The following is a 24,890-nucleotide window of genomic DNA, read 5'->3' as shown; positions in this document are numbered from 1 at the left end:
TTATTTGTAATTATCTATAATAAGTAAGCCGTTGGGTATAGATATTTTTAAGGTAGAATTTAAATTTTGGAGTCGGTATCTTGGACTTGTTTTCTACTTTTTATTTGTCTATATGTAGAAAGTGTTAATGAAAAATTCATTTGAACAGTTTTATTAACACCTTCCACATATAGACAAATAAAAAGTAGAAAATAAGTCCAAGATACCGATTCCAAAATTTTGAGTTGTTCAAGTAAATAGTCAATTTTGAGTTGGGTCGGATTGAGTTTTGAAATAGTAAGGAACCGGCTTAAGAGTGACCCGGCAATGAATTGAATGGGGCTAGATTGGAGGGTTGGGCCGGACATGTTATTGGGCTCGATAGACCGGCCTAATCACGTGAACCATAAGAGTCGTTCAAATTCAAAATAGAGAAAAATTTCAAAATATTAATATTTTAGCATTTAATAGGATCCCTTAGCCACATCTTCGGTTATAGATTTTTCGGTTAGTTGTTGAAGATGAGTTTTTCAAATGGAAAGGCTTGTTTTATTCTCAAAACTTTTCTCTTCAATTGAAATGCATATTCAAATACAACTAATTTAACTTTTAAGTACAAATTTTAAACTTTCAATTTCCAATATTTTTTCAAGTTTCAATTAAATCTATATTCAAACTTCTACCTATTTGTGATATAAAGTTAGATTATCATTGTTATTAGATCTTAAATTAATGATATCACGAGATCTGATAATTACTTTCACATTCATTACTTTTTTTGGATGACTTTGATTTGTTTTCCTTAAGCTAAGGGTCTATTGGAAACAATTGTTTTACCTCTAATATTATCATGACGTTCGTGATTTTACAACCGAGACCTCCAAAAAGTTTCATAATGTAAATTAATATTTATATGAGCAACTAAAAACTTTATTGTTTCCAATCATACAAATTCATTTCAAAATGTCCAAAAAATTTCATAATGTAAATTAATATTTATATGAACAACTAATAACTTTATTGTTTCCAATCATACAAATTCATTTCAAAATGTCCAGAAGCAAAAAAAAAAGATTATGCGGTGAACGTGGATCGAACACGTGACCTTCAGATCTTCAGTCTGACGCTCTCCCAACTGAGCTATCCCCGCTTGTTGTTGTAAGTATAAAATAAAACGTACTAATACAAAAAAAACTCTGTTTTGAGTCCTGGGTATGGAGTCCATAAATAAAAACATAAATTATTTGAGTCAGTGTATGAACAATATTTGATTGAAATCTGAAAGAAATAAAAAGAGTAATTAAAGCTAAAATAAAAAATTAATATCTAGAAGTTGATAGTTTATGTATGTATGTTTGTGTTTAATCAATCATATCACATCAAATTGCTTAACACAATTGCAGAATTCGTAGCAAAAAAGCTCAAGCTGTTAGGTTGTTTATGCGAACAGTGATTCTGTATTACTTATTATGCACGAATTCAAATTTAATCGAACTTCAATAGATATCGACTAACAAAAAAGAAAAAAAGGAAGGTGGTTCACTTGTATCGAATCTAAACTAAAAAGATAAAAAGCAATGGGAATATAATTGGAAAGTTGCTACTTCCTACTATTCTACATATTCCTTTCATCTACTTGGAACATTTTTGCCCCTACAATTTGGAGTTTGGACCATCAAGGGTTACAATAACTTTCTTCTACTTGTAGAGGGTTTCTTTTCTTTCTTTGAGTAACTGATTACGAAATTTACTAATTCGATTAATTTGAATTCATGATATAGAAAGCTCATTCAAGAGATTTTAGTGTTCCGTATTGAGAAGAATTATTTTATGTGTACTCAAACCTAAGATATGTTGTTAAGGATGAACAAATTTGTTACTGTTATATCATATATTTTCTTGGTGAGTAAAGACGGTTACAAAATTTTAATTTCATAACTCTACAATTTAAAAAATATTGTTTAGTTGATATTGAATAAATTATTTATACATAAGTGAATTTGTTAATGCAATACAGAGTTTTGACCAAAACTACTAAATTTTATCGAATTCATAGCTAGAATATTAGTTACATGAATGAAAAAAATTTCAGTGTTAATTATAATCAAGACAAACATTTCAGCAGAAAAGTAAAAAACAATTATACTTTCCTCTTTATAATCATTATATTATTATTAATATAAACAATGATAAATAAAATAACAGAACAAAGAGAAAAACAAAATCCACTTTTTTCACAATATTTTTCCCTTTTTGTACACACTACACAATTCAACATTTCTCAATTTTCCAAATTCACAAATCTGAATTTTCTTGACAGATTCATCATCAAGATTTCATCTTTACCTGAAACAGAGCTTTACCCATTTGAAAGATATCTGATGTTTCTTTTTCCACAAAAATCAATTTTGTAGACTTCAAATCTTTCATATTTCTCGAGTCTTGACGTAGCTGATAAAATTGTTATCATATATCGAGTTGGGTAAAAGACCCTCGTGGTCCGATTCTTTCTTGAACCTCGCAATTACAAGGAGCTTAGTGCACCGAGCTGCACCTTTCTCTTTTTTTTATTCAACACATCTGAAAAGTCTCTCTTTTTCACATATATTCACAAGAAAAAAGAACCAATTTTTGCAGATTTCATAACTCCATATCTGAAATTGAGATTTACCCATTCGAAAGGGGTAAAAAGGGAGCATATCTGAAGTTTCAATTTTCACAAATATACACAAATGATCAATCTTTTTTGTGCAATTAATCAGCAACAGAATGACTTTGCCAGCATAAAAGCATGATGATACAACGTCTGAGTATGTAAAATCTTGTTTTCTGCTGTTTCACCATAGTCAAAGATCGTTGCCGGAATCCAGATTTCCGGCAGGTTTTCCGGCGAGAATCCGATGAGGGAAAGAAGAATGATGAAAGACTCATTTAGGGATTGGCGGCTCAACAGAATAGGAAGTTTGTTTGGAGTAGTAATTGAAAGAGCAATAAATTTGTTGTTTTATAGGCATAAGAATTTAGCCCTCTTTTGTTTTTATTTTCATTTTTTATGGTCCCATAAGAGCTTTTATTTTCATTTTGTCTTTTGTAATCAAGATATATATTTTATCTATTAAATATGAAAAATTATGCGGATAAACAAATATATAGTACTAGTTAATTAGTTAATATAGTTGTAGTTTGAATTAATTATTATTCGCCATTAATTTCTAGGTAAATTTATGCGGTCAAGTTTGAGTTGTATAAACGTGTAGTTTTCAAAATTTGTAAGATATAATTTTGTAAATTTTTTGTATAATGTAATTTGTATAACTGTTTAAAATTCAGATGTATGTCTTTGTATAAATTCGTCATTTTGAGTTTTATCATATTTGTATATGTAACACCCCGTATCCGAAAATAGAGATTTCAGATTTCTGGTGTTACAGGTAGCACTCACGGACACCATCCACAGACCGTAGACGGACTCACGGTCCGTCCTGCAGGTCCGTGGTTCGTGACAGAAAACTTCCCCAGAACTAAGTCAGAAAATTTGGCTAAGTGTTGACCCACGGCCGGACTTACGGGTCCGTAAGTCAGGTCACGGACCGTAGTTCGTGTCCGTGGATCGATGCCCCAAAAGCCTAGCTTCAGTTCTGAACTACGGTTGACCAGCACGGACCGTCATTCGATCCACGGTCCGTAGGTCTGACCGTAGATCGAAGGATAGCAGCCAGTTAGCTGAAAATTCTGATGGGTCAACTTCAGATGGTCATAACTTTTAGCACAAAATTAATTATGTGTCCCATGACCTATGGTTAGATAGATAATTGAATTATCTTTCCAACGCCACCGAGTTTGCTAAATTCCGACCTCCGATTAAAAAGTTATGCCCGTTTTAGTGAAGCCCTGTCGGGCAGACTCCATCTACGGACCCAATCGACGGACCGTCGATTGATTGACGGACCGTCAGTCAGGTCCGTCAGTCACTCTGACAGCAGCTAATTTAAGGGTCTTTTGGTCTTTTCCTATTTCGTTTAACCCCTAAGATACGTCGTTTAGACCCTAAATCATGAGGTTTTAATTAGTTTAAACCTAGAAACATAACTAGAACTTACCTAAGTCAAATTCATTAATCAAAACTTAGAAAATTAGAAGCAAGAAGGGAGAAAAAGGCCAAGAACCCTAGTTCAAGAACGCAGCAAGGTTCCATCAGTTCCAGCCCCGAAATCGAAAGATTTCTCCGTGGAATTCGTCACCATGTATGTGGGATTTCACTAGTGGGTTCCTTTCGCCCATTAGGTCCCTAAAATTCAGTCAGATTCTTGATTCCATGATTATGAACAGACCTAGGGTTTCTAGAATTTGAACAGATCATCATGAATTAGTTATTTAAATGTTCCAAATCAGATTGTCATGTTATTGCTCAGTTTATCGCATGAATTTCAGAACCCTAGCTATGTATTTCTTTAGTTCTTGAATTACACATGCTAGGTCAGATATTTCAGTATTCAGTTTTACATGCCTCAGTTTATGAATGCATCATTATCAGATTAATTGTTGCATTCTCAGTTTGCATGTTCAGTTCGAGCTATCCAGTATTTACAGAAACTCAGTCATAATGTGTTAACCACTTAATTCATTGGGAGTAGCATAATACCGAGTTGGACTAGGGTTTCAGCGTACCCATATAGTCCCAGAACTACGAGCCACGTAGGTGTAAGTCCCCTCTGTGGGCAACATCAGTTTAGTGATCACGCCAGCATGCCTCTATACCTCTGGCAGGGTATATTGGGTCCTCTCGATGGGGCGTATACATCGGACTCCACATTTAGCTCATGTGGTTTTATGTCGATTATTAGTAGCTCCCACAGTTCAGTCAGACTCTATTGCATTGACCACATTTACAGTTCATTCAGTATTCAGTCAGCATGTTATAAATTGGTCATTGCATTCAGTTAGCTCAGTATTCAGTATCTATATCATGTTCAGATTATTTCATTGCTTTATTGCTTTGTTCAGTTATATGTTCTTTCAGCTTTACTCTATCCTGCATGCTCAGTACCTTTCAAGTACTGACGCATACGTGCGCTACATCTTCTCGTGATGTAGGTTCAGGTTCTCAGCATCCAGATCGCGCTTAGATCGATTCCCGATCTTCAGTTCAGCAGAATCAGTTGGTGAGTCCTCATTCTTCGGGGACAATAGTCATGAGTTTCTTTCAGTATTTTAGTCCTTTAGTTTCAGTTTTGCTAGACTTAGCTGGGGCCTGTCCCAACATTTCTAGTCAGTTTAGAGGCTTATTTCAGACATAGTTAGATTCAGCCTAGTATTTTGAGTTTGATATTTCTTTTGTATTAAACTCTCAGATTTCATATATTCAGTTACAGTATATGGGTATTCCCCATCTTTTCAGATGTATTTATGATTTAGTTTCCGCATCAGTTTATTATCTTTAGTATGTTCATGATCATGCCAACAGGGTTAGCTTAGGATCACTTGTGGTCCTAGGTCCCGTGTCCGCGTCTTGGGGGTAGCTCGGGGCGTGACAGTATAATTCCATAATTTGTATAATCTAATTTGTATAACATATGTTACTTGTATAATTGTTTAAAATTCAGATGTTTGTATTTGTATAAATTCTTTATTTTTGAGTTTTTATCATATTGTATAATTCTAAAATTTGTATGACATAACTTGTATAACACTTGTTACTACTCTGTTTATACAACCACAGACGGAAATAGCTCATTTATACAACCACGTATTCCACCAAAACTACAGTTAGCAATCCATTCAATCAATCGAAATTAATTTATACAAAAATAAATACAAATCAATTGATACTAACCAATTTATACAAATACGACAGAAAATAGCTCAATTATACAAATACACACGAATTGTACAAATATACCCGCAAATTATACAAACGAGGTCGTCGCCCATAGCAGCTTAATATATAGCTATAGCCCGTAAATATATAAACTATAGCTAAGGAACCTAATTAAGTTTATAGTGGTTATTTGCTAAATTTTCTCTTTATTTTATATGATATTATTAAATCATATTGAAGAGAGAGTTTTAAATATTTTGAATCACCAATGTACAAAGATGAAGAGATTAATGATAATGTAGAACATTTAAAATGGATTGAAAGGGGGTGAAATAGAGGTTCACCTCTTATATATTGTGTGATAAGAAGGTGACGTCCTAGGCTTAGAGAAAAGTTTCATAGAAGGGTGGTTTGATCAATATTTTTGTATTAGTTCATTAACTTTTCGAAATATTACTGACCAGCTGTATTTGAGCTCAAATTTTATGGGTTTATTGTGACAACCAAGTGAGTGATACTTATTTTTCAAGGGTCGATGTCGTTTCTTGGAGTTTTTGGATCACGGAAGAGTAATTCAAAATCAATTCAATTTTTCGCATATATTAGTCCTTGATTTTTTTTGTATGAATCACTAGCTACATTTGATCCTGAATTTGTATTTATTTGTGACGACCAAGTGAACAATGTTGTTTGCCTCAACTAAACCAACTTTACTTTTTCCGAGGAGTTTTTGGGTCACGAAATGAAATTTCATGATTATCAAAGCTTTTCGTATGTAAAAAGTTGATAATTTTTTTCGAAATACGTCTGATTGACTTCATTCAATCTCAATTTTTGTGGGTGGCGTTTGAAACGACCTAATGAACGATATTTATTGTTTCTCAAGAAACAACATCATTTTATAGAGTTTTCGAATCGCGAAGTAGAAATTTAGAATTATCTCAGTTTTTTATGTGTATTGATCCATGTATTTTTTAAAATATGACTAACCAACTCCATGTGACCCCAAATTGTGTGGGTTTAGACGACCTAATATCAATGCCGCTTCTTTTTCTTTTTGGGGTTTTGGGGTGGCAAAATGGGATTCAGGATTATCTCAACTTTTCGTGTGTATTAGTTCATAAAATTTCTAAAATATGGTTGATCGACATCATATGGCCCCAAATTTTATGGGTTCATTTGTAATGGCCTAGTGAACGATATTTGTTGTTTCTCAAGGACCAAAGTCGTTTTTCAGGAATTTTCAGATCATGAATTAGAAATTCAAGATCATCTCTTCTTTTTTGTATATATTAACCTATAAATTTTCTGAAATATGACTAACCGACTCCATTTAACCCCAAAATTTTATAGGTTTATTCATGACGACCTAGTGATGATTGTTTGCTTTTGCAGAACTGACATCACTATTTTGGAATTTCAGGATCACAAAATAGAAATTTGAGATCATCTAAGCTTTTATGTATTAGTCCATAAATTTTCTGAAATATATTTGATCGACTTTATTTTATCTCCAAATTTTAAGAATTCATTCAAAACGACCTAATGAACGATATTTACTATTTCTCAAAAACCTACGTCGGTTTTAAATATAATAATTTCCTCTCAAATATAATATTATATATTAGACTACGTGACATAAATATTTTAAGAAGTCTTATATTTTTCAAATTTTACCAAAAAAATAAAATAAAATTGTTGCCTCTCATTGATTGCAAGAGGCTTTTTTCTAGCTGATTAATGATAGTGTTGTTTGTGGGGCAAATGAAACCAAAATCAACAAAAGCATAGAATCTGCCTACCCACAATCTTATCCTACTAATTGACTTTATTTTTATTTTATTTTTTTAATATACTGCATATATACTCTCTTTTTTAATTTAATTTCAAAGAAAATATTTATTTATTTTGTTTAATTATTTATCTGATCAAGTAGAGATTCTTGATTAGACTTTATCATCATCAACTATAAACTACTCCCTCCGTCCCATTTTATATGTCATCCCTTTCTATAAATAGCTGGACCACAATAGTTGTCATTTTATAAAATTTATGCATAAATTACCATATTTTGCCTATTATATCCTTGATAGAATAGTTAATTAATCTTGTCATTTATTAATAAAGTTGACTTAAGAAAACATTAAATAAGGGTAGAAGGGTAAAGTTACATCATTTCTTAATGCAAATACAAAGTAAAAAAGTGACATATAAAATGGGACAGAGAAAGTATAGATTAACAAAAATCTTCACGCGTTTGATCAAAGAAGACTAAACATACTTTAGATAACATAATATTTATAATAATATTTTTTACAAATGAAATTGTTTTATCTACTCGTTTAATAAACTTTTAGATATGACCAATCCCAGCTAGTATTTCTTCATCGTTAATCAGCTATTTCGGGTTTGAGTCCTTCTGAATATAGAGTTGTCTTTGTTAGGAAGCATTTTATCCTCAATGTGAGATTTTTCTGATGCGAATCTAAATTTAGTTGGACTCCAATGTGAGTATCAGATATCAGATAGGAAACAAAAAAACTTTTAGATGTGATTTATGCACACTTGTATGATATTATTTACGTAGTAAAATAAATGCTTAAATCATAATCACTTTCCAATTTAAAAAGTGGAAATTAAAGGTTCTATAAATTTGTCCATGTGTTATTTGAATCACTCAATTTTTTTCAGTTACACTTTGAGATCATTCATACCCTTTTCAAGACCAAATCTCCATGTTATCAAAATCGTGTCGTATTTAAATCTATCACAAATAGAATTTTAGCATAAAATATTTGAACTATACGTATGAAGAAATTGCAACAAAAAAATTAAAAAAGAGAGAAAGAGAGAAAAGGACTAGACTTGCCCTCTTTTTTTAATTATCGCTTTAGCTTTTGTAAATTGATTTTTTCTTCTTACATATTGTGCATTTTTTAAAATTGTTAAATCATAATCACTTTCCAATTTAAAAAGTAGAAAGGTTTTATAAATTTGTGCATGTGCATTTGAATCACTCAATTTTTTTCAGTTACACTTTGAGATCATTCATACCCTTTTTAGGACCAAATCTCCATGTTATCAAAATGATTTCGCGTATAATGTTATCACAAATAAAGTTTTAGCGTAAAATGTTTGAACTATACGTTTAAAAATATTGCAAAAAAGGGGAGAAAAAGGACTAGACTTGCCCTCTATTTCAACTATCGTTTTAGCTTTTATTTAATAAAGGTAAGTTGATTTTTCTTCTTAGATATTGTGCATTTTTTTCAATATAAATGGTATAATCGAAAATAATTAAACGACAACTATTTGGGAATTGCATTTTAAAGTTCAAACAACAATTAAAATGGAATGATAACTATTTGGGATTTACATTTTAAAATTCAAACAACAGTTAAAATGTAATAGAGGGAGTATCTTTTAGTTTATTTCAACTTGTCTATGTTGACTGGGGATTCAAAGTTTAGGTGAAAGTGATAACTAAGTACTTTTTTGTTTGTTTGTTTTTTAATACATAATTCATTGTATTTGCATGTTACTAAATGTTTTATTTGCAAATAAAAAATATAGAATTGAATTATGTCACGTTTTCATCAAATGTTTTTAAAGTAAGGTGTTACCTGATGAAATTTCATACCTACCTACCTATCTAATGCTTCTAGATGAAGCCTTGTATTGTTACAAAAAAACATAAATAATTTTTATTTTACAGAGTGGTCAAATACTAGCCAAACATTTTGACTAATTCCTTCTTTTTTAAAAAATAAATACTATATATATTTTTGTAGTTAAATTCATGTTCTTCTTGACTTCTCCCTATTGTTTTGTTTTGTTTTAGTTTTGGAGCTTCTAAGATGAATGGCGGATAATAGTGATAAAGTTAAAAATTTCGTTAAGGATACTCAAGATTTAATATATATAAATATATATATGTTTGACATATATACTTTGTAAATATTATAATTGACTGGTCAACCTTCGCTACATGTAGATACGCACGCCACTAGCAAAAGAGGTGACAAAAGTTTATTCTATTTATCAGTCACCGAATGTTGGGTGATGGACGAGATTCAATATCCTTAATTAACCAAATGTCTAATGCTCGAACTTTTATGAATGGAGAACCAAATGTCTAAGGTTTGAACTTTTGAGAATGGAGAAATCACTACTACAAAGTTTCTCTTTTAATGTCTTACGCAAATCTAGATTAATTGTGTCAATGGGACGCTAAGTATTGATTGCCAAATATTATACAGGAAAAGTATAGTACATAGTTTTAAATTATATACCATGATGATGTAATAATGTATTTACTTTTTACACTATTAATATAAGGAATTTATCTTCATAATTTTAACTATTTTTAAGGTTTGATTAGACCCTTAATTCATTTTATCACCTTTTCTTTTGTAGACCTAGCAAAGTACAAGCATTGAAGCATGCTGTACAACAATAATGAAGCATAGATTGCTGTGACAAAATGATACACACTAGTGAAGATTTGCTACAAAAATAACAATATTATGAACAAATGGTAGTGAAAATTACTATCTACAGATAGTTAAAAATGGAACATCACTAGGTCCTTGTAGGGGAGCAAAGGTTCTTCCAAACTGTATTTGTATCCGATTTTCGACTTCAATTCATCCCTACAAATAAATCAGGAAAGTCGGAAGGTGAAGATTTATCAGGCTAACTGAGTAATTCATCAAGTTCAAATTCTGAATTTGTCTCTACGTAGAGGTCATTCATTACCTATGCAGGAGTAAGTTGAGGAACTTCAACTAAGCGTTCCATCATTTGCAGCTGGTCATACGGAGCAATCTGCAACAACAAAAATAAATCGAAAAACTTAACCCTTAATAGAGTCGAACTGAAATAAGCACTTCAACCATTTCATTTTGTATGGCGGTGTTTGACTAGATATGAAGTTGAAGAAAACAAGAAAGACTTTCCGCACATATCAAAAGTATGCTTAGAACATGTGGTGTTATACATGTCATGACATTTCCAGGGTAAAACGGGATGTTTAAATAAAGAGTGTCATATAAAAAAGAACAGTATGAGTATTCCATTAGTCACAAACAGCTCATTGATGCTAGCAAATGCAACTTTAAACACGTCATGTGGAAAGTTGAAATTAAAGAGTTGCCAAAAAAGGAAAGAGGATATGATAATTAGCAGCTTCATCGAGAGCGATGAATGATCATGTAGTCAAAATAAGTGAGGGAAAAGACCTGGTTAAATCCGTCTGGCCAGGTTATTTCCACGGCATAGTTTCCCAAAGGCCGAATCTCTTCAGGTTCAATGTCATCTGGGATATCAGAGTATTGAAGTTTCTGTTCACCCGACCATTCATCCTGAAGCAAAGCCATTGAAGAGAAAAAAAATCAAAATCCAGATGACTTCAAATGTTTTGTATTAATTGAGTGGAACATGCAAGCAGAGTGACTTTATCAAAGTTTTCGTTTTTTCTCCGTAAAATCAGTTTTTTTTTTTTGCTTTGCCTCATAGATGGTTAAACTCTACCAAAGTTTTCTTGAGAAGTTTAGAGTCAGATGCTTAAGGTCGTCTAGAGCAACTATTTTACCTCCCTAGACTAATCAACAACAACTATTACGCCTCAATGCCAAGGAAGTTGTCAAATTAGGGTCAGCAATATAAATCTTTACATATCATATAGCTCCATTAAAGCTCATCTTTGACCAAAATTATACAAAATAAAAAGTACTAAAAGTTCTCGGGACCATAAGTCCTAGAAAAGGCACTCAAGGGTGTGGTCTAGTGGTCAATGAAGTGGATTGAGAACCATGAGATCTCAGGTTCAAATCTTATCAACGACAAAAGCACACTATGCGATTTTTTCCCGTTTGTCCTAGCCTTAGTGGATAGAGTTACATGATACTTGTTAGTGGGAGGTAGCAAGTATCCCGTGGAATTAATCGAGGTGCGCACAAGCTAGCTCGAACACCACGATTGTATAAAAAGAAGTTACATGCATAAACTCTCATCAGCCTCATCAAGGTGGATCATATTCTTCACGAGGCTAAGCACCCATAGATCACACTTTTCCCTACCCTTCTCACTAAAAATTGCTAAAGCTGAAAGCCTCCTTTAATTTCAAGTAGGAACTCAGTAGAATTCGGAATTGGCTTGATAATTGTGAATTTTTGTGTTTTAGTTTGGCAATGATGGCTAGAATTATTGATAAATATATTTATATTTTGTATGATTCAAATCTAGGCTCGTAAATTGATCCTTATTTAAAATCAACTTGTGAGTTAGGATGAACAAGAAGAGACGTTATCAAAGAGAAAGCATGGCGAAAAGAAGTTATGCATGCATTTCTAGTTGATTATTTAAGTCCCAAACTAATATGGAGAAAAGGCAATTGATATTTCCATAAACGTATTATCATGTCATAAATAGTGCAGTGCAGGCATCTTTTCGAGCTGGACAGTAACTTAAAGAACTTGACTGCGTACCACACTTTGGGCAGATCGATCATTTCTTCTTACAGTTGCAGGGTGCAAATAAAACTCTTCATCGGAATCAGGTACTTTGACCTTGATTGCCTTGAAAGATCTATCATAACTCACTGCAGTTGATACTTTACCCGAAGAAAAAAGGGAAAAAAAGGAGCAATCAATAATCAACGTATACATGTCAAACTTCGGATAATAATTCCGACAAGTAGATTAAGAAATATTGGCAAGTGTATTCCCTATAGAATGAAGCTTGTTTCACTTGAGTACTTAATAAGAATTCTTGGATAGAACTGAAATCTTCTTTTCTTCTCATTTTGTTTGACTTGAATAAACATTTGAAAAGAAAAAACAAACAAACGAATAAATGAAGTGTACCTTGTTGACGAATCTTGGCACACTGTTGTACTACACAAACGCCTAACTCTTGGAACGTTCTGGAAACTTCACCTTGAGGATCAGCCACCACTTCAGGCATTCCGCTATCTCCAGAAGCAGATAGCTTTACAATTTGAAACAAAGTCCACGTATTGTTCAGATATGCATGTTCAAGATTTTTAAGTAAAACAACAATGGATTATTGATGCTATTAGTTTTGATTATTGACAGAAAAAAACTAAAGAAAGACTTCAGCAGTTCAAATATTAACTATGTTTAGTGTGAACATAAGTGCTAAATGTGAATACTCAAATACTTGAATCAGTCAACAGTTATTATTGTTGCAACTTACAGCTGGTTGGATAGGGAGATCAAATAGATGGGGTATTCCGAACTGCTGGACAACCTGCAGAGATACAAATGAGATTTAAATAAACGTACTCTTCAACGGGTAATTGCAGGTTTAATGATAATGTCTCAAATCATTGAGTATAATATCTAGATCCAAACTCATCACTGATCAAGAAAGTATTAGCTTCACTCCACTAGAATATGTGTGTAAACTGAAGCAACGATTTTACTACTTAACGGAATCTCTTTCTCATCCCGAGAAGTTCCAAAATGCATAATGGAGTTTCTTGATCTTAATACCATGGTAACCTTAGATAAAATCTGTTTTACTCAGATAAGGGAAAAATAAATTCGCAAACTTTCGAGAAGGAGAAGCACACATCAATAGAACCTAAGAACAAGGCGGCATACCTGAGACCCTGAACCCCTGCCAAATGGGTAGTAACGTTTTCCATCAGCATCGAAGTGGCACATATTCTCAACTACGGCAACGCAAGGCACCTGAACGTGAAATGTATAATTAGAAGCAGCACGTCATCTTTTCAGCTCAATAAGAAGAATTAGCATTCTAATCATAGTGGAAGGGACAACACTTCAGATAACACAAAAGAAACAGACCTTAAGCTTCGAGAACATACGGACACCCTTCGCTACATCAATAAATGCTAGCTTTTGAGGTGTAGTAACAATAACTGCAGCAGTCAAAGGAACAACCTGACAGTTGAATCAGCCAAAGCAGAATATATTAATATTATGCTAACAAGAAGGGGAAAAATCATTTCCACTAAGGACTCTCACAAACATTGGCACACATCAGTTGTATTCTTATTAGGCAAACCTGGCATAGAGTAAGTTGAATATCGCCAGTTCCAGGGGGCATGTCAATAACAAGATAGTCCAATTCTCCCCTGCATAATTGCATACATTTAGGATAACAAAGTAATTCAAGATTGCAAAATTTAGAGCATAGACGTATCCTCAAAACGACCATTTGTAGTGATATCCAAAACAAACTTTTACGACTATATGCAAACTTACTTAAATAAGCTCTAATCCTCTAACAACACATTAATGCAATATATGTACTACAATTGCTTTTATCAAGATTAAGTCATCTGATTCCAAACAGCCAATAAACTGCCTCCAGGTTACAATTAGAATGGATGGCACATTCGCATCAAATGTTGGAACATATCATATGTAGACAAAAATTTAGACTAAAATAAATCTTTTTAATATGTCTCCAGAGTAATAAATTTCAATAAACTTTGAAGAATTTCTCTGGTATAGAAATTTCAACAAAATGGCTTAAGTAAATTGGTTGATGGTTCTTGATTTCTTGTCAAATGCAAAGCATATCATACCATTCCGTAGTAGTCAGCAGTTGGTTGATGACCCCAGAAACCATGGGACCTCGCATAATTGCACGCCCTTGCCCAGCAAATCCAAAAGATACCAACTTCACACCCATGTATTCAGTTGGAATGATGGTTCTTTTCTCTGCATTCTACAAAAATCTCTCAGTGGTTTATATGCAGTAGCAAAAACATAGTTTAGTCCAGGAAATGACAGTTACCATTTCAAGTATCCGGTTTTCTGGGGACACCATAGTTGGCAAACTAGGACCATATACATCTGCATCAAATATACCAACTCTAGCTCCCATATCAGCCAAAGTGTAAGCTAGGTTGACAGCGACAGTTGATTTACCAACCCCTCCCTGTGGTTTATAAAGGTTAATATTAATTAAGAAGAAGACACAAGAGATTTCAGATGCTAAGCTGGTCAAAGCAGAAAAATTTCCACACAAGCAAGGTCAATGCAACAAGTCCTTGAATGTTTGAAAACAAGAATTACGGAAAGCAATAACATCGACATGAATGAGCAATAAATCACCAGCTAACATATTTAAATATTGCGGTATAACAAATCTTCAAATATTGCTTTTAGAGGAAAGCTTTTTGTCCTTTTCTAACCTATCTCTTTTATTTTTTAATTTGCTCTTGAGGACACAGATAGACCTTCAGGACTAGATAGACCTTCAGGACTGTAAAAATATGGCACATAGGCCTAACTCAATCCCAAAAGCTAGCACGTGAGGAGATGATTGCCCTAGTCCATATAAGCAAACCACCCCCAACCAATGTTGGACTGTAACCCACTCTAACACCCCCCTTAACTTCTAGTCCCAACTGGAGTGTGGACCGGGAGTCCAAACAAGGATGGACCTAGCTTGGATATCATGTATAGATATGACACTCAACCCCAAAAGCTAGCTCATGAAGAGAGGATTGCGCAAGTCCATATAAACATACCACCAGTTCATTCCTCGATCAGTGTGGGACTCTAACCCACTCTAACAAGTACATACTACAAGAAATGTTTAATGAGTTAAAAAGCATAGGAACTGAAGATTGCGGAATTCTTCACCTTGCAACTAGAAACAGCAATGATGTTGGAGATTGTTTGTAGCCCGGCAGGAAGCTGTCCAGCATAGATAGGTTTTGCTGGTTGAGCTGACATTGTCACATTGACCTTTTTAACCCAAGGAAGTTCAGCAACCACCTCGTTAGCCTTCTGCTCAAACTATCCAAAATTTGAAAGTCAGATTTGTAGTCCTATCATACTTAGATGATCCACAAGACCACCCTCACGTGATACCGAAGAGGATGAATTTAAAAGAAATAACAAGGATGCGTCCAAATCTCATGTTCCCTAATATATACTCCCTCCGTTCCAATTTATGTGGCACTGTTTGATTTCGCACAAAGTTACAGAAAAAAAGAAAGACTTTTGAAATATGTGTTCTAAAACACTCCTTGACCATTTTTGTGGCTATACATCATTTCATTAAGGATAAAAGAGGAATTTCAAAGTTAAATCGTTTCCAATTATAGAAAACTGACATTCTTTTTTTTTGGGAGGTACTAAAAAGGATAGTATCACATAATTGGGACAAAGGGTATTATAAGCCAACAACATGCAGTGAAAAAGAAACTACGAAAACTAAATGATGTACCACTTCATATACACATCAATTCTTGATCAAATAGTGGTAGTTGTGTTTCATTTACCATGTCCTTGATTGGACATGCTGGTGTTGTAAGCTCTAACCGAAATGAAACCTGAAAATTCCAATAGATTGGATTAGGAGAATATTTCTCAAATATAATGTGAATGTCAGAATGTACTGTTTTTAAGACCTCTCCCAAATTTTCATCAACCAGTAGGTCCTTCACAAATCCGCAAGAGACTATGTCAGTCCCGAAATCAGGATCAATTATCTGGGATAGGGCTTTAAGTACTTCAGACTCGGCTGTTTGACCTGACACTGAAGAAGCACAAGCTGCAAGTCACAGAATCTGCTTAGGTATATTTAGACAATATCTCAAAGAGCAGCAATGTAAACTGAACAATGTATGACAACATGTGCACGGGAAGAAATTTTAAAGGAATTACTCGAGCATAATGAGAAATCCAGTTTAAAAAAGTTTCTACTCAAGCATAAGAATGCTTCAAACAAAACAGTGTGCATGACTAGGTTCTTAAGATGCAAATTAGGAGGATACTACAAGATGTCTCTTTGTATGTAGCTTTTGAGAGAAGCAGAATAAATGGATGCAACCCCTCCATATCAATATTTTTAAACTCTTTGAAAAGGAGAAAGACACGTCTTCCTCTCCATTCATGATTCGACAGTCTAAGGTTTGTGGTCATAATCTTAGACTATTTTTGGGCAGCGCCAGGACACATCCTCATCCAGAGGACATAAAACTTCTTGGTCAAGCCAAAAAGAGTGCCGACTGAATGCTCATATCTAATCATGTCTGGACCTTTATTAAGCCTTAAGAAGTTCCCAACGCATTTTCTTAAATAAGATGAGTCCTTCAAAAATTGTGAAAATCTAATGATCCACGAATATATCCACTTCAAAATTAGTTATAGAACTGAACATTTCTACATATGTTAAGGGGAAGCAGAGATTTTAAGCCTCATTGTCAGACCGTTTCAGGAAAGTTGAGGCAAATTTTCGAGTCAGCCATGGCTGAAAAATCGTCGGGAATTTTCTGAAAAATAAAGTTCAACATTTGATGAATAGAAAATAAAAACAAATTGGTATCTGATGAAGCAAACACGCGAACACATTCAATTTAAATAGAAATCCAAAGCAAACTTAACAAAACAGAGTAGCAGAATACAAGCATTTATCGACAGCAAGATTAAGTACAAAAAGGACAACATTATGCAATTATAGTGCTAATGGATGTGACATTTTCATCTAAAAGCTTAAGTTGTCTAGAAACACATTTCTAATTACTTAATCGTATTATGTCTCAACACATGAGCTTGATTTTTTTTCATGAACCAAACACATGAAAATATTTTTGCTCATTGGATGGTGGTGAAATTAGAACTTCCAGACCCACGTCTACTAAGTTGCTCGGACTCTCCAAAAATGTTCTCACACCTGTGTCATCAAAAAGCTCAAGCGATACCATATTGAACTGTGTAACCATCTCGTCAAAAAGCTCAAGCGAGAGCATCCTTTTAATTAGTACTAATACTTAAAAGTATTTGACAAATTAAACAAATAGGAACTGCAACAAAATTACCTCCATTAGAAGCAGCTTTAGCTGTAAATGAGCTCAATCTTGAACATGTATACGAAAAGTTCAAAGCTTTCACTTGTCTTTGAGAGGACAAAAAACAAGAACCACTCAAAGTAGACTGAAGAAAAGACTTCTCAGCTACATATAACCCTGTGTAATCAACAAGCAAAACACAAAATTCAGCAAGAACCCAACTTGACCCAAATAGAAAAATGGGTATTTACTAAAATTCATTAAAAAAGTAATCTTTTTCAAAACCCCATTAAAACAAATGGTCCAAAACTCATATATACTAAACTGGTGGCTACCTGCTTTGGGTTGTGAAGTACAATACTGATGAAATGTTAGAGTAGGAGAAGATGGAGCTTGAAGGAGTGTCATTTTCTTTAGTTTTTTTCTGCTAATGGGAGCTATGGATGATGATGAATAAGAAGAAGACAGAGGGAAAAGTTCATTTGCATTAATGTGAGCCTCAAGTTTTCATGTTACGCTCAAAATCAAGAATCTAATCGCCTTACCTTACCTTAGCCACAACTCTTTTTAAGTCATCCAAAACGACAACCTCTTTCTGTCCATTTTGCGTCTGTATATTATTTTGTTATGAGTTATTTGAATCGAAAGTCTTTTGAAAAAAAAAAAAAAATCTACTTATTTGCTTCAGTTATAAGTATTATTTTAAATATCATTTTGTTATGAATTATTTGAGTCGAGAGTCTGTTTGATGTTATTATTTATTTATAGTTGGCTAGGGTCGCATTCACCAATTCCATCCTCAAATAATTTTGTACTATACTCTTTTTATTCATGTTAATAGAGGCATATTTGGATGGAGAGGTGTGAATTCATATTTTTCTCCCCAAATTATGTTATAACATGCTTTCGTTTGAAGTTTGTCAATACTGACTACAAGTTAAATATTTAAAACAAGTTCCCCCAATTAGGAAAAAGTCACTTGAAGAGAAAAAAACTCTCTATTAGCCATTAAATCAACTCCAAGGTCACAACCACAGCAGCAGCAAATATACTATACAGAGGTAAAGAGTCAACAATCTTCTCTATTAGCTATTAATGACATTCCAGATAACATAATAATAAGAGCATATATATACAGTACATCTAGAAACTGTTGCACAATTGATTAAATCATCGATCGATCGGATAAGATAATGTGATAGGAGAACTTTGATTTTTATCAAGCACCATCATGCCCAATACTGTTGGGCTTATTTCATAAGCCATTAAGTGGAAGCAGTTGACAAATACCCTGCAGGTTGAAGAAGATATAAATGGATCAACATTGAAGGTAATGAGCTATATACTATGTTTTAGTACTACCATAAGGGGTAGTTCGGTAGCTGGTTATAATTATGCAGGAATTAGTGAATACATAATTAGTTATGAGAAAAATAGATGTATTATTTTATGCATGGATTAAGTACTAAATTGCAGACCAATTAATTTAATACATGAACAACTTACTTCCTAACCGGTTACCAGATGTGCTATTACTTATGCAACATTTAGTACCTGCATATTCACTCCAAACCAGCTACCATACGACCCCTAAAAAACCTAAATTCTCATATCAAAACTACTATTTCATCAAAAACTCTTAAATAATCACATTATTTTTACTGGACTAAAAGGAAAAGCATAACAGAAAGTTACCTAATATATCAACTTGGCAAGCATTTTTCCTCTATCCCTTTAGCTTGTCCTAAATATGTATTATGACATAATCGCTAGCACAGAAAACACTGCCAAAGAGCTAGGATGACGTAGTACTTAACAAGTGACAGGGAAGTTGAAACACCGACGAACGACGATAGGCAGATGGACAAAGACACTCGAAATGACTTCACCAAAAAGCTTATTAACAAGTTCTACCAGCAACTTTGAATTCACCAAAAAGTAAAGATGATCAATTAAACAAACAAAAATGGAAGGAATTTAGATGTATATTTTACCTTTTCCTTCATATCATTCAGTAACCATTTGGAGTGTACAGCTTCTTGAGTTGCAAAATAAAGGAGCAATCATAACAAACAGGTAACTAACAACTCAATGACTCAAACACCACTTATGTCAGCTATCACACTTACAGCAAAAAAAAAAAAAAGAAACATGAGATATCAACAACTTCCAAAAAAAGTCAAGTACAAATCCATGAAATCATAATTTATTTTGCTTGTCTTCGTGATTCTGTCCACTATCCTCTGTCCTTTATTTCCCTTTCTTTTTTTTCCTCCCGGAAAGTTGTTCCAACTCCAATCTTAAGTTACTCAAATAAAAAGGGGCACTTCACAGACTTTTACTCAGTAGTGCAAATACTTTGGAAAGACCAAATGCATAAAACAAGAGTTCCCAACAATGAAATAAGGTAGTGTTGTGTAATGCTTTTGAGCAGTCTAATAATGTCAAAAGAACATCTAGACCTTTGCAATTTTTTTGGAACTCGAGGAAATATTGAAGTATGCTGCACAGGAACTTTTTTTAAAAAATGAGGAACAAAAGAAGTAACTCACAGTAGAAAAAAGACCATTAATCAGGAATGACTTCTCAAAAGCTGGTGTTCCAATAGCCAACAAGAAAAATTCAAAATGATTCCTAGTAAACATATTTAAGTACACATACCTCTAAGCAAATAACATAAATAAAGATAGTATTCTTTAAGAAATTTCCATGAGCCTTTCACAAGGAAGATCTCTCAGCATCTCAGCAGACCCTAAAGATCCTTTTTATTAAAATTTAAAAGATAAATACAACCTGAAATGTTACATTCTTTCGGAAACCCAAAAGAACCATAAATTTGTGGTATTTATGTTTGTAACATGGCATGGCTCTATTTATCTACAGAAAGCAAGGCAAATACAGTTTATAAAATACTTGTCACCCAGAGAAACCACAAGATCTTTCGAACCAGAGTATAAAAAATACTCATTGACGTTCTTGGGAAATATCCCAATGGGGACCCATATTTGATCAACTCCTTGTGGGCTTCTGATGGTATCATGTTCGTCTTTGGAAAGGATATACCAATTTTTGCAACTCATCACCAATATCAATATCCTTGCTCTATTTCCATTCAATCTAGTGACTGGATTAAAATATTCCATCCAATCTTAGTGAATTTAAAATAATTTTGCAACATCTTTTTTGTGTTATATTCTTAGTCGATTGTGCACCGCGCACAAATGTCGAATGACTAGAACTGACTTATCATTACATACTTTGTATGCTAGAGTAGTTTTAACTAAATTCACCATATTGATGATTGAAATAATATCTAGGTATGTTGATCAGTTGATCCACTGATAAGCTTCCTCACTATCCAATTTGTCTCCATAAAACCTACAATTTTTTGACAAGTTGCTTTTTGGTTTGTTGTAGTGTTGTCAAAGGCGATCCTAAACTCTGAAGCAAGGCTCAAGATGTGTTAAGCGCTTCGCCTTAATGTGCGTTTAAGTGTCGTCATCAAGGTTCTAAGGTATACTTTTTCTTGCCAATAATCCTCTTTTAAAGAGGCAACATTACCTTAATGTGCGTTTTAGTGTCGTCATCAAGGTTCTAAGGTATACTTTTTCTTGCCAATAATCCTCTTTTAAAGAGGCAACATTAAACAATTGATATTTCCCTTATTCGTTAATTTTTCTCAATTTCTTTGATCATATATTTGCAATTCATGCTTATAATTATTAGGCTTGGACAAATATGTATATATATGTGTGTGTATTTTTTTTCACCCTTTGCGCTTTTTTCCATTAAAGCTCATGCTTTATTTGAGCTTAACACGTTTGTTGGAAGAGTTCACAACGATGAGTCCCTATTCCTGGGAATTTCTTAAGTAAATTGAAGACCTCTTCTTTGATAAATCTTTTCTAAAGCACTGAAGTGAGTTTATAAAATACAAGAGACTAGTATCACTAACAAAATTTGAACTAATGACATCTTTGTCTCATATGTCACATTGTAAAACACGTGTGCAAATTATCTTTATACAATTCTTGCTCAACATTTCCGAATATAGATCTTATGAATTCTAAGTCGTCTTTCACCGGTCTAATTTCTCCCTTTATTAAAGCAATTGACTGAGCTTCGAAATTAAGCAATTTTTTTAAGTTTTTGAGTAGAAGATTCATAAAAGAGTGGTCTATCACTCATTGAGAAGCGGGAGTTGAGATAAGTCCAAGGCTTCCAAATGAACAATCTCCCTTCAGGATTTCCATATTTTCCAACAAGTCAAGAGTTGCAAAAAAAATATTATTGGTACTCTCTTCATTCCTTGATTTATTTTCAAGTCATGTACAAGAATTGATACCTCATTAATAAGTGCTCCAACACTTGCCAATATATTAAACAATTTATCATCAAAATAACCAATAGGTACTCTATCAAAGTATATTTTGCTAAATTTCAAGCTTATTCAATTGCTTTTATAAAAGAAGATATTGGCCTGGTGAAAGAAGACCTAGAATTCATAAGATCTTTGTTCAACAACGTTGAGCAAGAATTATATAGAGATCTTTGGACACGTGTTTTAGATGTGGCATATGAGGCAAAAATATCATTAGTTCAATTCTTGTTAAAGATAATGGTCTCTTGCATTTTATTTACTCACTTTCCAATGCTACAAAAAGGATCAAGCTTATCAAAAGAAGTCCAATTTACATGAGAAAATCTTGAGAATAGGGTCTCATTCTTGTATAACTCTTCCAACAAATCAAACATCACTCATCATCAATAACTGGTCAAATAATATTAGGTTTTCACAAGGAGGTGGAACTAGTTAGGAAGCTCATTGATGGACTAGCATTACCAGATATCATTTCAATCATTGGCGTGTCAGATTCAGGTAAAACTATTTTGGGATACAAAGAATACAATGATAAGTGAGTTATGAGTCATTTCGATATTAGTACATGATGTACAGTCTACCAAGAATATAATAGAAAAAAAATGTTGCAGAAAATTTACTTAAGTCACTGCTTTGAATAGGGAAATACAGTGAGGACATTAATGTGACGATGAGCAACTAAAATTCACCATCCTTAGAAGAATAGTCAACCAACAAGACCACTCAACACCACAAAATATTTCCAGAAGACGGACTTCTAATAAGCATTTACCTGACTGCTGCTAGATGCTACTGTTTAACTCACTAACTTTTTCACTTTTTTCCTTAGATGTAGCACAATCATCAAATAGTTTGTTTTCCGTCCTTTCTTCAATAAATATGAAGAGTTCTGATAGAACCAAAAGAAAAAATCAGCTCGTCCCTATTAAAGCTAAAAATGGGGAACGGTAACAGCGGTATCCTTATTCACTACTCCATTAAGAAAAATGGTAGTGTCTCCTACATGGAAGAGGAAAGACAGATACGGGATTCCAAGTCAGTGGAGTAAACTATACCACTGACCCACTACGGCTATAGTGCTTGTAACAGTGGGCATCAACTGGAGGGTGTTTGGATTTGCTTTTTAAAATAGCTTATAAGCTAAAAGTCACAAGTTTGTCATACCCAGCTTTTAGCTTTTAGCTTATTTTTTGTACTTTTTTAGCTTAAAAACACTTTATATTTCCCAAACACCACAAAAAATAGAAAAAGAGCTTAAAAGCCAAAAGCAGTTAAAAGCTAATCCAAACACCCTCTTAAAAGTTATTTTGGCTTAAAAACACTTAAAATAAGTCCATCCAAACAGGCTCTAAATATACATGTACATGCTCTCAACTTGTTCAATTTAAAGTAAATATAATGTTCAAGCCGATGCTAGACTGCTACTACACTGTTGAAGAGTACCCAAAGCATCGCAACTGAAACCCAATACTTCTTCTCTTCCATTTTACAATACACTATTTGACCGAACACGAAGTTTAGAAAGTGAGAAATACTATAAAACACCAACTAAATATCACACAACACCAGAATTACCATTAAAATCTTATGCTCCTCAACAATCCTGTCACTCTCAAACAAACAGCAAAGTGAGAAAGTTAAAATTGAAGTGTCACCAAACATACTAAAGTCTCAATCTTTTGAATGACAAAGTTGAAAAAGTTACCAAACATACTAAAGTAGTAAAGGCTCAATCTTTTCAATGACAAAGTTGAAAAAAAAATTCAGAGTATATTAAAAAAAAACAAAGGCATCAACAACTTAACAGAAAGCACATGATAATTACTATAGCCTTCAACATTTGACCAAATATCTAATAGACAATCATATTGGTAGAGTATACTCAGACCTTACCATAGATACAATATACAAAAAGGAAACAACTTTATTAAAATAAAACAAAACAGATTAAAAAACTACCTCAGGAAGAGGAACGCTTTTTCCCTTCACAATAAGGGCTTTCATTGAAATTCATAGAAGGGTATTTAGCAGTAACCATTCCAACTTCAAAAACCAAATTCTCACCACTAGATCTGATTCCCGTAATCCCCCACCACTTAAAAAAAGCCCTTACACTAATCCCATCAAGCTCCGCAATACGATTCTCAACAATTTTCCCCCTAATTTTCTTCGAATACGTCGCAAGGTAATTGTCTGGAGGAAGAGTAATTTTACACTTTTCACCCAGAGAAACCAGGAACTCGCCGGAACTGGAGTTCAGAGAATACCCATTAACGTTCCTGGGAAGTAACCCTATGGGAAACCCGAATCTGATTAGCTCCTTGTGTGCCTCAGATGGTACCGGATCCGGATTCGGGTCCGGATTCGGATCCGGGTTTGAAGAAGATATAGAAATGGCGAACAGGAGAAGAACAATGGTGAAGATTACTAGGGTTTTTGCCATTTTTTTGAGCTTGGCGAAAAGGGGATTATTAGATTAGTCGATTTGAAGAGTTTTAGACTGCTGAAATTGGATAGAGTGTTAATGTGTGTACTTTGTAAAACGTGAAGTGGCTTAGAATGTGACACGTCGTTTGTGTGTGACGAAATCTTCTCCGTTTTGTGTTCGATGTTCGATATTTATATTAGAGTGAATTTAAATCTGAACGTGCATTGCGGTGACACTTTAAACAAGGGTACTTTTTCTATTTTTCATATACTGAATGTTGAGATCTTTAATTAAGGATGAATTCATGGAAGAATCTTAACTATTCTATCATAAACTCAGGTTGATCTTCTATTTTCTTTTTTTCCCATTATATTTAATTTAGAGGAAGGTACATATTTGATTGTTCATCAATAATAATTAAAGAACTAATTAATACATAAAAAAAAAAATATAACATGATTAAAATTACAAGATTTTAAATTTG

At 33.4% G+C, this 24,890-nt stretch overlaps 2 protein-coding genes and 1 non-coding gene across 4 annotated transcripts; all 3 read right to left on the bottom strand.

The window, feature by feature from the left end:
• Positions 1-1,056: 1,056 nt before the first annotated feature.
• On the bottom strand, positions 1,057-1,129 carry TRNAF-GAA (transfer RNA phenylalanine (anticodon GAA)). Its single transcript has one exon. It is a non-coding gene; the product is annotated as a tRNA-Phe (tRNA).
• A 9,116-nt stretch (positions 1,130-10,245) lies between these two features.
• LOC125811454 (fe-S cluster assembly factor HCF101, chloroplastic) lies at positions 10,246-18,131 on the bottom strand. The gene is made up of 16 exons (XM_049490948.1): positions 17,933-18,131; positions 17,628-17,774; positions 16,218-16,360; positions 16,089-16,139; positions 15,445-15,600; positions 14,591-14,734; positions 14,379-14,521; positions 13,853-13,922; positions 13,633-13,728; positions 13,426-13,515; positions 13,016-13,069; positions 12,664-12,787; positions 12,286-12,410; positions 11,038-11,160; positions 10,556-10,624; positions 10,246-10,449 (listed from the first exon to the last, which is right to left on the bottom strand). Exons 1-15 carry the CDS (start codon positions 18,003-18,005, stop codon positions 10,556-10,558), a joined length of 1,608 nt encoding a protein of 535 aa, XP_049346905.1. The 5' UTR covers positions 18,006-18,131; the 3' UTR covers positions 10,246-10,449.
• Positions 18,132-18,576: 445 nt separating this feature from the next.
• LOC125811469 (uncharacterized) lies at positions 18,577-24,493 on the bottom strand. 2 transcript variants are annotated; one of them, XM_049490967.1, is made up of 2 exons: positions 23,938-24,493; positions 18,577-18,888 (listed from the first exon to the last, which is right to left on the bottom strand). In XM_049490967.1, exon 1 carries the CDS (start codon positions 24,419-24,421, stop codon positions 23,939-23,941), a length of 483 nt encoding a protein of 160 aa, XP_049346924.1. In that variant the 5' UTR covers positions 24,422-24,493; the 3' UTR covers positions 18,577-18,888; position 23,938. The 2 variants fall into 2 exon arrangements, with proteins under 2 accessions (XP_049346924.1, XP_049346925.1); XM_049490968.1 differs by lacking the exon at positions 18,577-18,888 and adding an exon at positions 19,876-19,896 and having other exon boundaries at positions 23,938-24,460.
• Between the last annotated feature and the right edge of the window lie 397 nt (positions 24,494-24,890).

Source organism: Solanum verrucosum, unplaced genomic scaffold (genome assembly GCF_900185275.1).
Source record: "Solanum verrucosum unplaced genomic scaffold, falcon-dt-bn FXZP01000238.1, whole genome shotgun sequence".
Classification (NCBI taxonomy): domain Eukaryota; kingdom Viridiplantae; phylum Streptophyta; class Magnoliopsida; order Solanales; family Solanaceae; genus Solanum; species Solanum verrucosum.
This window is presented reverse-complemented; position numbering and strand designations above follow the sequence as displayed.